This window comes from Natator depressus, chromosome 4 (genome assembly GCF_965152275.1).
Source record: "Natator depressus isolate rNatDep1 chromosome 4, rNatDep2.hap1, whole genome shotgun sequence".
Taxonomy (NCBI): domain Eukaryota; kingdom Metazoa; phylum Chordata; order Testudines; family Cheloniidae; genus Natator; species Natator depressus.
The window spans coordinates 110,171,532-110,187,041 of record NC_134237.1 but is presented as its reverse complement, the minus strand read 5'-3'; the positions used below and the strand labels follow the sequence as shown (position 1 = coordinate 110,187,041).

Sequence of the window (15,510 nt, the reverse complement as noted above, 5' to 3'; positions counted from 1 at the left end):
AATAGAGGAGTTTACAGAGACTAAAACGACTCTGTTTTTTACTGATCAATCTACACCATCACGTGACACCATCTGAATTCTAATTTTCTGAAATCTGACCCCTCATATTAGTATTTCCCTGACACCTGTAAATTTCCCAACTGCAGTTCAGTCAGGACTTAATTGTGGCTGGCTAATTGTTTAGAGGACAGCACCCATGTTTTGCTTCCTGTAACTATGGTTGGCCCCAAGAATTCACAGCAGATGTGGCATCTGAGTGCCATAGATACAGGCTCAGCACAATTGTAGGAGTGTGACAGGAAAATAAACTGTTAACAGGATACATGTGAAAGGATAATCTTTTCCTCTGTCTTGCTATTATACTTTGCGTTTGTAAAACTCCTTCTGTCTGATCATTTCAAAGCAGTGTAGTGATAATTTTAGATTTGTACACCTAATCAGTGGCAGAGTTGGAACTGTAACTTAATTGCTTTAACCACTATCTGATCCATATGCAGATAGCTGTCCTAAATTTAACATTTACCTGTGCATAATTTTGCAAAAGCACCAGTATATCTCAGCACATATTGCTAATTCCACATGCAAATTAAATCCTTAATTATTAGCACTCATTTATTTTTCATCTGCTGCAAAAAATTATTTTTTTGGATGGACAGTGAAAAGGCAGCCCAGATTAAAAAAGTTGAAGCATACTTTTACCAAATTTAAACCTCTCCAGGTTTAAAAAAAGGCCACTATGATCATAGATACAAGGAGAAAAAGGCCACTATGATCATAGATACAAGAAAGAGGAGAGGCATTTGAGGACAGAAGCTACAGCTTCTATCCTCGGAGAACTAACGGGCTAGGGGTTGTGTATGCGATTGCCAGGACAGAGTCAGTGAAGGAGACATGGGAAAACCTGTACCCCATTGGGTGACGATGCAATAGGGTTGCCAGCTTTGGTCGGATTGATTCCTGGAGGTTTCATCACATGACCTCTTTAATTAAAGATTAATCTTTAATTCCTGGAGACTCCAGGACAATCCTGGAGAAGTGGCAACCCGCTGATACAAGGAAGCTGGGGTGGCCTTCAGAGGCCAGCGAGCTGCTGCCTCTCTGCGGAGACAGGCCAGCGAGCGCGGCGCTGCCTGCAGCCCTCGCAGCTCCGGGGGCTCCGTTCAGCCGTAGGGGCAGAGGTTGACTCCGTGGGCCTGCAACCCACGGCAGCCTCGGGGCTTGTTGTTCGTTCCTGTCAGGACGGGGGCCTGAGCCAGCAGCTGCCGCCAGCCGGGGCAGTGACACCGGCCTTGTCGGGGCAGCTCCCTGACGCTGGCGACTCCCAGGGCTCCCGAGGGCGACGCTGCCGTGCAGGCCACGCCCACCTCCGCGGAGCCCGTCCCCTCCGCCGCGCAGGCGCAGTTCGCTCTCGGGGCGGCGCGTCATGGCGGCGGCTCTGAGCGGGATGTTTACAAACCAGCCGCCGGGGCCGCCTCCCCCTCCGCTCCCTCCCGGCGGCCCCGGCCAGGCTGGTCTCCTCCCAGCCGCCGCGGGACCGCGCAACCCCAACAGCACCCTGGTGGACGAGCTAGAAGCTTCCTTTGAGGTTGGGGGGGGGGAGCTCAGGGACTGGGGGGCTCAGGGTTGCGAGGGGGAGGCAGAGGCTCCGGGAGGTTCGGGGCCGCGGGGGGGGGGGGAGGCAGAGGGAGGTTCAGGGCGGGGGGGGGAAGGGGAGGCGCAGGGGCGGGGGGAGGTTCGGGGGGTGGGGGGGAGGCAGAGGGACTGGGGGAAAGGGGCGGCACAGGGGTTGGGGGAGGTTCGGGGGGCGGGGGGAGGGGAGGCACAGGGGCTGGGGGGGAAGGGGAGGCACAGGGGTGGGGGGGGCGGGGGGGAGGCACAGGGGCAAGGGAGGTTCGGGAGGCGGGGGGGGGAAGGGGAGGCACAGGGGCGGGGGGAGGTTCGGGGGAAGGGGAGGCACAGGGGCGGGGGGAGGCATACAGGGCTGAGGAGTTTGGGGGAAATGAACCTGCATGAAGCAGTGTGCGCTGAGTTTCTGCCTTCCTGCACCACTCTTGCCATTTGCAAGGGCTGTTGACAAGTGGCGGCTGGCTGGCTGTCCTTGCATGATATGTGCATAAGGTGCCTGGTTTCTCCTTTAAAACAAGTATCTCTATTTTCCCAATCATCCAGGCTTGCTTTGCTTCACTTGTGAGTCAGGATTATGTGAATGGCACAGATCAGGAAGAAATTAGAACTGGTAAGAGCCTGCCAATATTTTGTTCTGGCTATAACAGGGTTGGCACTTTGGGTTAGTTAAAAAGATACTGTTAAGTTAATCTGTGCTAATTTTTAAACTACAAACCTTCTAATTTCTTACACATAATCTCAGGAACCTGTGCATTTATAGGGTCTACCTACACTAGGGAATCTATAAAAAATTTTTACCACTGTTAATATATTTTGAGCTTCACTGGTCTATGCTAATTTGGAAGCAGTAGTGGAGAGAGCCAGTGTCTGCTGCCACTGTTCTAAATACTGTGTCATCTCACCCTATTAAGATCGGTCTCTTTAAAAGTATTTAGGTAGTCATGTGCCTAGTGGGATTTTCAAAAACACATAACTCTCAGAGTTAGGCACTTAGGCACTACTGAAAATCTGCCCAACGTGCTTAACATGATATCAGCAAGTTATGTGTCGTTTATGGTAGAGATCCAAATGTGGCTAATCCCAATGGGGCTGAACCAGTGTTAACAATTACAAGAATTTTTGAAAAATGTCCCTAGTATAGCTACAGCCTTGTGGAATTTTTCACAACTATTATAGTTAGCTGGCAATGGGAGAGAGAATCCCACTGAAGCATTTGGTTTGTAAAACAGATAAGCCTCATGAATTACAGTGACTGAGCAAAAAGGTTAGGGAGGAAAGAAGAACCTGGGTTCTGCTTACCTTGACAATATCTTTTTTTTAAAAAAATCTTTCTTTTGCACTCAAAGCTATGTGACTGGGAGTAATATAGTCTAGTGGATTGCTGTTCTGCTCATGCAATGGCCGCATTAGAAGCCAACTTCTAATTCTGGAATCCCTGTTGTTTATAGTAGCTTATAAAGTAGAAAAAGGCCTGGGTAAAATGTTCAGAAGTCTTATTGAAAATGAAAGGGATTTAAGAATTGAAGTCCCATTTTCGAAAGTGACTTACGAGCTTTTGAAAACTCTAGCTTCTTGTTCTCTTTTCAGATATCAGGTTATGCTTATGGACTAAGTTCTCTCTAAGCTGCGCGTCTGCACAGTAGCCTATTAAGTGCCGCGTAGGTGCTCAGGGCTGCAGCCGGGAGAGATCCCAGCCCCGGACCTGCCACGGCAGAGAGGGACATCTCTCCTCACCGGCTCCATCCCCGGACTGGTCGTGGGAGAGGCACCCCTTCCCCAGACCAGCCGCAACTGGGGAAGAGGCACCCCCCCCCCCGGACCCAATCAAGCCCAGCCCCAGCCCTGCCGAGGCTGGGGGAGAGGTGCCTATCCCTTGGCCCCAGCCCTGGAGCTGCCGCAGCAGGAAGAGATGCTTTCCCCCAGCCCCGGAGCTGCCGCGGTTGGGGGAGAGGTGCTTCTGCGGGGAGAGAGAGCTGGGGGGAGTCCTCTCTCCCCGCTGTAGCCCTGGGGCAGCCTGCACTCCAAACCCCTCATCCCCAGCCCCACCCCAGAACCCTCACCCTAATTGGAGCCCACCCAGCCCTGAGCCTCTCATCCCTGACCCCACCCCAGAGACTGCGCCCCAGCAAGAGCCCTCACCCACCCACACTCTGAACCCCACCCCCGCCACATGAATTTTGTTATGTGCACCAATATGGAGGTGATGTGTGTCCATATTGGTGCACATAACAAAATTCATTCCGCACACAAGTGGGAAAAATTAGAGGGAACACTGCTTTTGGACTATGCTGGAATGAAGAAAACTCTTGCACTGGATAACTAAATAAATTTTATAAGAGTCATTAACAAATATGCCTTTTTGAGTACCGTTCATCTATCTAAACATTACTGTAGGGTTTTGTGCAGTGATCTTGCTATATGGGAATACACTGAAATGTTACTTAATGTATTTGCATTCAATACCCACAGAAGTGATTTTCTGTTCATTTGTATACTTGGGTTTTGAGGCCCTTTGTCATTAGAGAAGTTTTAATTAACCTTTTGCAGTGAAACTGGAAGTGACCGTATTCTTTTCCACATCTTACAGAATATTGATTGTAACTTGGTTACTATTAAAAAAGAGGCATGCCTCTTAGACCTTGCAGAAGTAAAGGTCTGTGGGGGGGGATATCTATAGATATATTTAGTCAATTTACTTTCCATTATTTAGGGACTTCAGATTTTAAAAATACAGGCCACTAAAAATACAGAGGTTTACAATCAAGTTTTTGGATTTACTTTCTCAAATGTCTTTTGGAAAAAGCTGTAGATTAGTTTTTATATATTGAACACCCGGCTACTTGGACAAAGAGGCTAATGTACATTAACTAATTTCCTTCTATGGATGTTGTTAAACTAATCTGGTCTTTGATTTCTTTATCTTTCAAATCTTGTTATATTTTTGTATTTTAGGTGTTGATCAATGTATCCAGAAATTTCTGGATGTTGCGAGACAAACAGAATGTTTTTTCCTACAAAAAAGATTACATCTGTCTGTCCAGAAACCAGAGCTAGTTATTAAAGAGGTAGGAGATTACCATCTTTTTATCTACTTACTTGACCTGTGACAACTTTAATTTGTTCCTTTCTTTTAAGACTAAGGGTGTATTTCTTTTGTTCCATGATAGTACAGAGAATCTGAGACAAGTAGCATATTTGATCAAGAAATGTAGTTTTTGTTCAGTGGAACATTTCTCTTCTTTCTCCATCTGCAAGCATACTGGATTTTTAAAATTTATTCCCATTTATGTTCGTTTTCCTAACTGTCCTACCATTATTATTTATATGGCTACATTAATACTACAAGTGTGCCGTGCAAACAAGCAGGTCTCTTTCCTGAAAATCCTAGAATCTAAAGGTACAAATAGGTGCAATGCAGCACAGAACAAACAATGGTTGATTTTAATTAGCTTGTTGCCCTGTCCCTATAAGCTTGTAGAGCTCACCTGGATCATTCTCAGTAGCTCTTTACAGCACGTAAGAAAATCTGGATATAGATATGCCCCTTTGAGGGAACAGACCAATTAGTCAAATTTGGATGTGCAGAGGGTAGACCTCTTTCTGAATTACATGTGGGGTATGGAAACAGAGACCTGGTACACTCAAGTAGAATAATTTGGCTACTCCCTTCCATGATATACATTCTATCTCCAGTTCAGCCACTTCTCATAGTAAGTTGTTTTCACTCTGAGAATTGTCCATTCTTTCATAGGAACTGTAATAGTTAAAATGCGTTTACGATGTAATCTTTTTACAAGGAAAATAAGTCATTTATTAATTCAAGATGTCTATCAACTGCAGGATGTTTCAGAATTGAAAAATGAATTACAGCGGAAAGAAGCACTAATTCAGAAGCATTTGGGTAAACTGCGTCACTGGCAGCAGGTTCTAGAAGACATGAATGTGCAACACAAAAAACCTGCAGAAATGCCTCAAGGACCATTAGCTTATCTAGAACAGGCTTCTGCTAATATTCCTGCACCCATGAAGCAAACATGATTAAGAAAGATGTTTGAATTTAGATCTTTGAGTAGTATTTTAACTTAAAGTGAAATGGAATATTGAGCTTTCTACCTTGTATAATATGTGATGTAATTTGTAGTATAAAAATAAATAGTGTTTTACTACGACAGTGGGACACAACTAAGCATAAAATAAATGGGGAAGAATCTGTAGTTTTTTAACTTTTTATCAAAGTATGGATTGGTTTTACAGTCAAACTGAACAAATGCTCATGTATGTCTTACCTTGTAGTCAGAATACACTTGCATAGAATATGCTAACCCCCCCTCCTATTGGGGAAACTGACAGAGAAGTCCTAATGAAGCTAAAGTCCAGTTAAGGCACTATTGATCTAGAAGTACTTGCAGAGTTTATTTGTTCATCTCAAGTGTAGCCTCGTATACAGTTTTCACTGTGAGTGTTCCTAATCATGTCACATCCTAAGATTCTGGAGAAATAGTGCAGACTTCTTATTGCTGAGACTGATTGGTCAAATAAATCAAAGCAAGGATTTTCTGTTGAGCACTGCTGCTATCTGTGACATAGGCACTTGTCTTCGCTAGGAGTGGGGAGAATGTATTTTAAATGTGTTTTAAAAAGTACATCTCTTTTCCTAGTGTAGACATGGCCAGAAAGAGCTGATGGGATGTTGGTGCTAATGGGAAATGCTCTGGCATCTGATGCTTTTAAAATCTTGTAGGAGAGCTGGAAAGGGATGGAGATGTGGTTAATATTTCCCAGTCATCCTCCATCTAAGCATAATGCCTGGCATTTTCTACCCTTTCCATGGCCTGTTTCTACAAATGTATGGTGCCACCTTTTCCTCCTGAAACTATACCCACTCAGTTTAAGGGTTTGGCACCTTGGGAGAATGTTGTTGGCTTTCCTCATCAAAGCAGATTTAGCTGAAGTAGCTAGAAATTGAGTGTTACCAGTTTCAGGCTGCTGCAGCTGCCATGGAAAGCGAGTGGAGAAGTACTGCCTGATTGTGTACTATGTGGCTAATTAGCTGAAACTTTGTAAGTGAGGGAACCAGACAGCTTGTCTGCTCTGTGCTTGCCATTGTGCTCTGAGAGCACAATGCAGGAGAGAATGTAAACTAAGGGCATGGCTACACTTGCAGATGTAGAGTGCTTTGAGTTAAACCAGCCTTCGGAGAGCGCAGTAGGGAAAGCGCTGCAGTCTGTCCACACTGACAGCTTCAAGCGCACTGTTCAAGCAGCACTTGCAGTGGCATTGGGAGCAGTGCATTATGGGCAGCTATCCCAACATGCAAGTGACTGCAACGTGCTTTTCAAATGGGTGGGGTAGAGTGTGACAGGGAGTGTGTTGTTCAGACAGCAGCAGACCCCCCCGCCCCCCACCTCTCTGTCACACACAGCATTCCACACTAATGGCTTGCTTTGTCTCGGAGCAGATAAGCAGCCGGCTGTCAGAAACGGAGCTTTCAAAGGGCATAGTTGCATTCCTACAACGATTCAAAAACAATGACAAGAGTGGCCACTTGACTTAAGGGGAGTATGGGACGTTTCTGGAGGCTGATCAGAGCACAGTAATGCAACACCTCGTTCGCGCTGGTGCTGTGGCGCTCCAGCGGGGGCGCAGCAAACGTTATTCCACTCGCTGAGGTGGAGTACTAGCAGCTCTGTAGCCGCGGAGTCAGAGCGCTCTAGGTGCCTTTGTTGGATCATATTAAAGAAGTTCTGTATTAAAATCACAAATGAGTTTGATTCCCCATAGTTTAAATTCCAGGGTATTACTAATTAAGAGGTCTCTTGGGTTTTGGTACTGTTTCTCTCCCTCTATGTGTGAAACTTGCAAGCTGCTAATTGCGTTAGTACATTCTAAGACAGAGTCTGTTCTCAAAGCAATTCACAGAGACTCAAAGCAATACTCTAACAACAGAAACAGCACCCAGAGACTCCCCGCCCTTTTGTTGTATTAACAATTGTGATTAAAATAGAGATAGAGGATGTATGTGGATGGATGCTCGGTGTGGATAATAACGAATGATCAGGGAGGTGCCAGCCTAAGAATCCAGTGTCCATCGGCTGAAGAAGGCGTCAAGTGGAAATAACCAGAGGACCCCCGGAGGGCAGACTGGAATCCACCCAACAGCCTCAAGAATGGGAGAACCAAAGAACAAGATAACATCTGGCAGCACGGAGCCGTCAGGAATGTGCCATCTGCTGATTGATTCAGTAACAGCATGATGAAGCAATTCCCACAGACTGGCCTAGGAAGAAATTCCTATAAAAAGAGACTCTAAAAAGTGAGAACTTTGGGGTCTGATTCTGCAAACCAACTTCCAGGAGCATCAGATGAGCATCTGACAAGGCCCTGCTCCCTCCTCATGTCCAGGCCACCTGGCCAGTGGCTTGGCATGAGCAACTCTAAGGCTGGTAACTATGATGACAACCTTGCAGAACCTCTGTGTGTGTGTGTGTGTGTGTGTGTGTGTGAATGTGTGAATAAATATGAGATTGAATGGAATGTTATAGCTATAACTAACTGCTTACTATGATAACAACCTTGCAGAACCTGTGTGTGTGTGTTTGTATGAATGAATGAGTGAATAAAGATGAGATTGAATGGAATGTTACAGCTGTAACTAACTGCTCACTATGATTCTTTCTGTATTCACAATAAATGTGGTATTTTGCCTTTTTCCCTTTAATAAGATCCTGCTGGTTTTTAATTTATTGGTACAACACCTTGCCAGTGTGGACAGGTAGTGAGCTAGTGCGCCTGGGCCTCCTTTATTGCGCTGTAACTCGCAAGTGTAGCCAAGCCCTCAAATTCCCTTTAGAAAGTAGGTTTAAATTAACTTCGCTCTGCTGTAAGTGGAGAGAAGCTGCAACGCAGGAGAAACTACTCCCAACTTCTGGAGCTAAATGTTCTCTCAAAGCCTCTGTTTGAACCACTGATTTAAGGAAACCATCTGCTTGACTTGGACAGTACTTGAAGTTTCCCATTTTCCTGTAGAGACCGTCACCTATTTTCACACAAAGAATGGGAAGGCTGCCACAAAGTCAGTCAGTAACAAACTCCCCTTGATTGCTGCAAGTACAGGACTGAGTTACATGATGGTTGCTTTTTAAATTAACTCAATCTAATCTGTCTAGGCATGTACATTGCCCTTAACTACTATGTCCATTTTTGTCTGCACCTGGGAAATGAGAAAGGAACTCCCTCAGTGGAAAAAGGCTTTCATCGACCTGAAAATGGCTGAATGATAAGAATCGAAGTCGATAAAGTCTGTCCTTTGTGGGGTTTTTGAGTGGTTTTACTGCTATTCTTCATAAGGCTTCTAGTTGTTCATTGGACTCAGATTTTGAAAAGATTTTTTTTCACCTTAAAAAGCTCATTTTGCTCTTGCATCTCTCAATACATGCACCACTACTACAATTTATTAACTAGTAGCTCTTTCATTGCTGATCATTTTAGCAGAAACATCCTAAAATATTGATTCTTCAGTCCCAAACCCTCCCCCCAATTCCCACCTACTCAACTACCAGATATGTTGCTCTACTCATAATACTTGTAGCTATGTATTGTAAGTACAAAAAATAGTTGGCTTATTAAAACCCAAAAATATGGCCTTACAGGATTGGGCAGTAGCATATGCTGCCAAGACTAGCTGTGGGAGAGACCTCTGTGCTTTAGGTTTTTAAATGAGAGCAAGCTTTTGCCACATGGTCTGGTACTGCAATCATTTTTGTCACAGGTTGTCAATCTACTCTTGGATGCCATACAAAATGTCTCCCTTACTAGACAGAAAAAACTTTTTGCACTGTTTGTAGATTTTCTAAAGGGTTGCTTGTGGAAAACTAAGCCTTCTAGATATTACACGGAGATTTGGGGGAGGGACTGGAGATAGACTTTCCATGGGAAGAGGTCAACGAGAAGAAACAAGGAAGTGTGGTAGCAGTCTAAAATTCACTCAGTGTTTCTGGCAGATTTGTTTGCTACTGTAGCTCTCCCACTTTGCCATGTTGACAGGCCTAGTCTATGTTTTCCTTTAGAAAATCCTGAAGTTCGGCAGTTTCCCCATCAGTAAAATGGGGATAATGCTGACCATCTTTGTAAAGCGCTTTGAGCTCTACTGAAGGGAAGCACTATACGAGCTATGTATTAACCTTAACTAACTTTAAAAGAATGTTGTCTTATGAAAGACAGTTGCTATGGCTTCTGAATATTGGATAGCCAGAAATTTAAAATATTTGGTGATATTGGCACCACAAATTACACACTAAAGTAGAAAGGGGAATACTTATACAATTGGAAAGCAATGGTCACCCTTTAAATCAAGAATAGAGATCACTATGGGATTATCTGTCTGCAAAGGCAACCTTGTAAAGATGGGACCACTGTACCAGAAGGAAAATAATTGTGTATAAAATATGTATACTGCTAATTTGATTAAACTAATTGAAGTACAACTTGGCCTGATATATGACATTATAAAGAAGGATTTTGAAGATGAGAAGTTTCAAATGCACTGATTAACAGACCTTAGCAAATCTTGAAGTTATGTATAAAGTGTACTATGTGAGGGTGCAAAAACCTCCTACTTAAATGAAGCCAGATGGTACATGCTATGACATGAAAAATGTAGAAATTTTAAAAATCTTTCCAGACAGAGCAGTAGACTGTTTCCAGCAAAAGTTGATGTAGAATCCTAATAAGTCATAGCTTTGAGTATACTAAAGCATCCAGGTGATTGGTGGCTAGAGTTCAGAGTGTGAATGACTCACACTGGAGACTGCTGTAGGGTTAGAGTATTAACTGGTAACCAGTTCAACAATTAACTTGCGTGGTATGGAAATGGACATTGTTTTTTTCATTTTATGGCTTTTCAAAATTGGGTATTTCTGCTTTGCGATAGCTGGAATGAATATATGAGCAGAGAGAGACAAAATGGGTGAGGTAATATCTTTTATTGGACCAACTGGTGAAAGAGACAAGCTTTCAAGCTTACACAATGGTCATCTTTAGGTCCAGTAAAAAAAGATTACCTAACCCCTCACCCACCCCACCCCACCCCAAGTCTGTCTAATATCTTGGGAGGGGAGTGCTTCTGTTGCCTGTGGCCAGTGTAGTTGGGGAGCTGACCCATGGCAGGCAGAGACAAGGCTTGCTCACACTAAGGGCAGTTGGTAGCAAGGTGGCCTCACTGCCCTGGGTACCGAGCATAGCGTGAACGTAGAATATTCACAATTATCTAGGGGTCACAGTGGATCACAAGCTAAATATGAGTCAACAGTGTAACCCTGTTGCAAAAAAAGCCAGCATCATTCTGGGATATATTAGCAGGAGTATTGTAAGCAAGATACGAGAAGTAAATCTTCCGCTCTACTCCACGCTGATTAGGCCTCAACTGGAGTATTGTGTCCAGTTCTGGGCACCACATTTCAGAAGAGATGTGAACAAATTGGTGAAAGTTCAGAGAAGAGCAACAAAAATGATTAAAGATCTAGAAAATGTGACCTATGAAGGAAGATTGGAAAAATTGGGTTTGTTTAGTCTGGAGAAGAGAAGACTGAGAGGGGACATGATGACAGTTTTCAAGTACATAAAAGGTTGCTCCAAGGAGGAGGGAGAAAAATTGTTGTTCTTAACCTCTGAGGCTAAGACAAGACGCAGTGGCTTAAATTGCAGGAAGGGCAGTTTAGGTTGGACATTAGGAAAAACTTCCTGTCAGGGTGGTTAAGAACTGGAATAAATTGCCTAGGGACATTGTAGAATCTCCATCATTGGGGATTTTTAAGAGCAGATTGGACAAACACCTGTCAAGGATCGTCCAGATATACTTAGTCCTGCCTTGAGTGCAAAGGTCTGGACTTGATGACCTCTCGAGATCCCTTCCAGTTCTATGATTAGTGCAGATTTGCATTCTACACTTCTATTTTAGTTTTTAGTGAGTGGTGTGTGTTTTGTTTGCCAAATCAGCACCAAAGAGCACTTAACAATGTTGGACACCTAAAACCTCCATACATTCAGAGTAAGTACTAGCTCTCTCACAAATTTTTCCAGCAATCTGCCGTTCTTCTGTTTTGGAGGAATCCCCTCTAACCATGAGAGGAGAGTTCAGGCCCTGGCTTATTCAGTCCTTTAAACTCTCTGCCAACACAGTTGTCAATTAGTGTCATTAGTGGTGGTGGTTTTTGTGTGATGGACAACTTCCCACTACGACCTGGACTAAGATCATCAACTCATTTCACATAAGTCACCCAGTCTTCATCCTAAAGTAACAAATTTCCACCACCATTAACCTGGGATTGATTCAAATTTACAACCTACAGATGAAAGTCCCTTTATTCCACATCCAACCCAATAAAACAAGTAGTGCCATTCACACTAATCTAGCCTACCTTTTATCTTTCCTAATGACCATGCTTAAGATACATCCCTTGAAAGGGTAAATTGCTCTGGTTTCTAATACACTTCACTTTTTTCATTATTATATAATTGTGGTTTCAGGCTACTGCATTTTGTATTGCCATCCTAAATCATATAATTTATGCCCCCTTGTATGTTCTCTCATTGTTCTCTCTTCCTACAGAGGGCAGGACAGGAGGCAATGGGTTCAAATTGCAGCACAGAAGTTTTAGATTAAATCTCAGGAAAAACTTCCTAACTGTAAGGACAGTAAGACAAAAGAACAGACTGCCTAGGGAGGTTGTGAACATTCCTTCACTGGAGGATTTCAGAAAGAGGCTGGATAGTCATCTGTCTTGGATGGTTTAGACCAGTGGTCCCCAACCTTTCTGTGGGAATAGCACATTCCTATTCCCAACAGACCGTGGCGGGCGCCAAACACCCCGCCGCCGAAATGCTGCGGAGAAGCAGCAGCGGAAAGAAGCGTCGCCGCCGAAATGCTGCCAAGAAATGGCAATGCTTCTCGGTGGCATTTCGGCAGCCGGTTCTCAGGTGGCCGCGCTCGGCGGTGGCATTTTGGGGCGCGGTGTCCTGCAGGCGCACACAACTGCCCCGGCAGGCGCCATTGCGGGCACTGCGTTGGGGACCCCTGGTTTAGACACAACAAATCCTGCATCCTGGCAGGGGGTTAGACTAGATGACCTTTGCAGTCCCTTCTAACCGTATGGTTCTATGATTCTATTTCCATCATTTGCTTAGGAAATTAATAAATGGATAGCTGAGAATAACATCTTGCATATTGTCCATAAGCAAAATGTATCTAATTGTTCATTATAAACAATGTAGCTTTATTTAGATCAGAACCACACCTATTAAGTCCTTCAGTTCAGTCATAGGACAATAGAATTCATATGAAACATTTTGTCAGGAAAAATGGTATAATTTGAGTTATCACTGTTAGAGACAGATACTTCTCAGATACTTCCTGCACACCGTTTTTTTAACTTGATTCTTAGTAGTATTGTTATAGTCTAGCCCAGGAACCCTAGTCATGGACCCGGACCCTACGGTGTTAGCTGCTGTACAAACACAGAACAGAGTAAATAGCCCTTCTGTAATTTCCTCCTTTTGTTACCAAACATTCTGTCCGTAAACTAAATTGTCTTGAATCCCTTTCAGAACCAAACTACTTGTTTCCAAACAACAATAGGCTAACAGAGCAGAAGTCCTGGAGGCTGGTGGGTGTTTCAGTAATAGGCTCTCAGATGTGGAACTCCGTGCTATCCAAGATCAGGGTGAGACAAAGCTATGCCAGCTTCAGGGCGGTAATATACTGTAAAATGCACATTTCTTTATGCAAATCTTCCCTCAGAATGATGAGCAACAGCAATCAAGAATGACCCACTTAAAAAAGCAGTATAAGATGTGGATAATTTGGTCCTCCCAGTGGATTGATGTACCTGGTGCTTAGATACCAGAGGTAGACATATTGAAGATACACATGGATAGAATATACTAATACCCATCTTTCATAAACTTGAAACTTTATGAATTGTACACAGTCTGGTTCAAAATTCTGCATCATGAATTAAAGTGTAAAACATTAACTTGATCTGTAAGCAAATATTTTATTAATATTCATAATTGAATGTTATCCTGAATTTTCCAGACTGATCCTTAAATATGTTTAATGAGAACGACGTAACGAGCTGTCTATACAACTGCAAAAGGGATACTTCCCTATTCTAATTATATTAATAATTCTAAAGCACCTTGCAGACATTGTCTCTCAGTACACCGTACAACAAATTTAAAACAACCACCAGATTAAACAAACACCCTGTAAAGGTAATTCCCGTCGATTTATTTTATTTGAATATTAAACAGCAAAAAAAAAGGGAAAAGAAAGCATGGGATGTAATAAATATGAAATCATATATGATTTATACGAAAACATGCACAAAATAAAGTTAAGGTGTTTTCTTAAAAGAGAGCCGGACAGGAGTCATTGGGGAACAAATTCAGCATTCTGCCTGTGAAATGTTCCTATCTTGATATGAAAGACTCTTCCTGTGCTATTGAGATGACAACATACTCATAATTTTTCACTTAACCTGCCTTCATTTTTACAATAATAATAATATATATTTCTAAGGTGCTCACCCTCTAATCCCATAGTATCTGGATGCCAAGAACACTTAGATTCCTAGTCAGCTGTGTGCCGCTCAATTTTTTTTCCAGTCAGTACCCTGATGAAACATTTCACAGGAGCGTGTGAAATTATCTGAGGTCATCTTTCTGAGTACTCTGGAAATAATTGGTTTTAGAATGAAAAATATTTAGTAAACCATTCCTGATGCTGAGGGTCTTGTTTCTGGTCATCTTTGATTATGGGTGCTTCGTTGCCTTGTGTCCTGTGCAAAGAGACAAATACTACCATTACTCAGAAATCTTTTTTTTTTTTTTTGGGTGGGGGGGGGAGGGAGAGAAGAACTACTTTGTTGCTCAAATTCTTCTGGAAATAACCAAAAATATTTGAACTACTAAATGACCTGGAATGGATGGAGCTATGTCCCTGTGAGCTGGAAGAGGCCAGGTGCAACCCTCACCAGTATCACTTGTGCCATATTGAATTTCAATTGCAAGGTCTGCCAGGCAGAGACAATGGTCCAGATCCTGCAGTGAGCTGTGTATGTGTGCGTGCAGAAGTTTGGACCTATAGCTTTTTTATTTTATTTTATTTTTATTTTTTTGTGGTACCTAGCACTGTCTTGGTGCTTGAAAAATGCTAAATACTAATTAATTCATAATCAAGTTTCTACAAAGTGCACATTTACCTTGTGGCCTGGTTACTGTCTGACGACTGTGCTGATGGATAGCTGGCCCTGATGCAGCCAGCACTCTGGTCTAAGCTTGTCGATTTAGTTATTGGAGGGGAATTTCTCTTTGATCTCAAGTCACAGCTCAAAAAGTTCTTTGCGTAGGAGGCTAAATTCGGAACACTGACAACACGGCTTGGCACCTCGTTCAGTTTCTTCTGCTTTTATTGTGGGAACAGAAATGTATATTATGCACACATTCTTACACACGGATGGTACTATAAACACTACATATGCTCATTTCAAAACAGTATAGGCCAAATTCATCCCTGGGCCAATTCCATGGATTTCAGTGATTGTTGCAGGTAATCTGGGAGTCTCATATTGGGCACCCAAAAATGGATGCTCCCAAAACGAATAGCTACTTTTGAAAATTCTGGCTATAACGTTTCAATTAAAACCTCTCCTCTAGGCTCAGTTAGAACAGGCTGCAGGGGCCCATGGATCAATGGTGTCCACCCCAAGCAGTTGGGTGACTTGATTTTAAAATTGCTGGAGTGCCATAACCCTGCTAGCTTCACATAGATCCCCAGATCTGTTGACACTAGTTCGGGGGCGGGGGGGGGGGCGTGGAAGGGGTTCT

The 15,510-nt window shown here is 43.3% G+C and overlaps 2 protein-coding genes across 3 annotated transcripts in view; one reads left to right on the top strand and one right to left on the bottom strand.

The window, feature by feature from the left end:
• Positions 1-1,373: 1,373 nt before the first annotated feature.
• Positions 1,374-5,797, top strand: MED28 (mediator complex subunit 28). The gene is made up of 4 exons (XM_074951630.1): positions 1,374-1,585; positions 2,170-2,236; positions 4,579-4,691; positions 5,467-5,797. Exons 1-4 carry the CDS (start codon positions 1,424-1,426, stop codon positions 5,662-5,664), a joined length of 540 nt encoding a protein of 179 aa, XP_074807731.1. The 5' UTR covers positions 1,374-1,423; the 3' UTR covers positions 5,665-5,797.
• Positions 5,798-13,669: 7,872 nt separating this feature from the next.
• Positions 13,670-15,510, bottom strand: part of FAM184B (family with sequence similarity 184 member B) — a 97,053-nt gene continuing 95,212 nt past the window's right edge. The window contains exons 17-18 of one of the 2 annotated variants that reach the window (XM_074951627.1): positions 14,886-15,088; positions 13,670-14,462 (exon numbers count right to left, since the gene is read on the bottom strand). In XM_074951627.1, the coding sequence (XP_074807728.1) occupies positions 14,372-14,462; positions 14,886-15,088 (294 nt within the window). In that variant the 3' untranslated portion in view covers positions 13,670-14,371. The remainder of the gene's footprint in view (positions 14,463-14,885; positions 15,089-15,510) is intronic. The other variant, XM_074951629.1, reaches the window with a different exon arrangement.

Bases quoted from the DNA above. Each gene is read 5' to 3' on its own strand.
- MED28 (XM_074951630.1), top strand. From the start codon at position 1,424: ATGGCGGCGGCTCTGAGCGGGATGTTTACAAACCAGCCGCCGGGGCCG. The intron at 2,237-4,578 runs GTAAGAGCCTGC...TTTGTATTTTAG, and splicing joins TCAGGAAGAAATTAGAACTG to GTGTTGATCAATGTATCCAG. The intron at 4,692-5,466 runs GTAGGAGATTAC...TATCAACTGCAG, and splicing joins CAGAGCTAGTTATTAAAGAG to GATGTTTCAGAATTGAAAAA.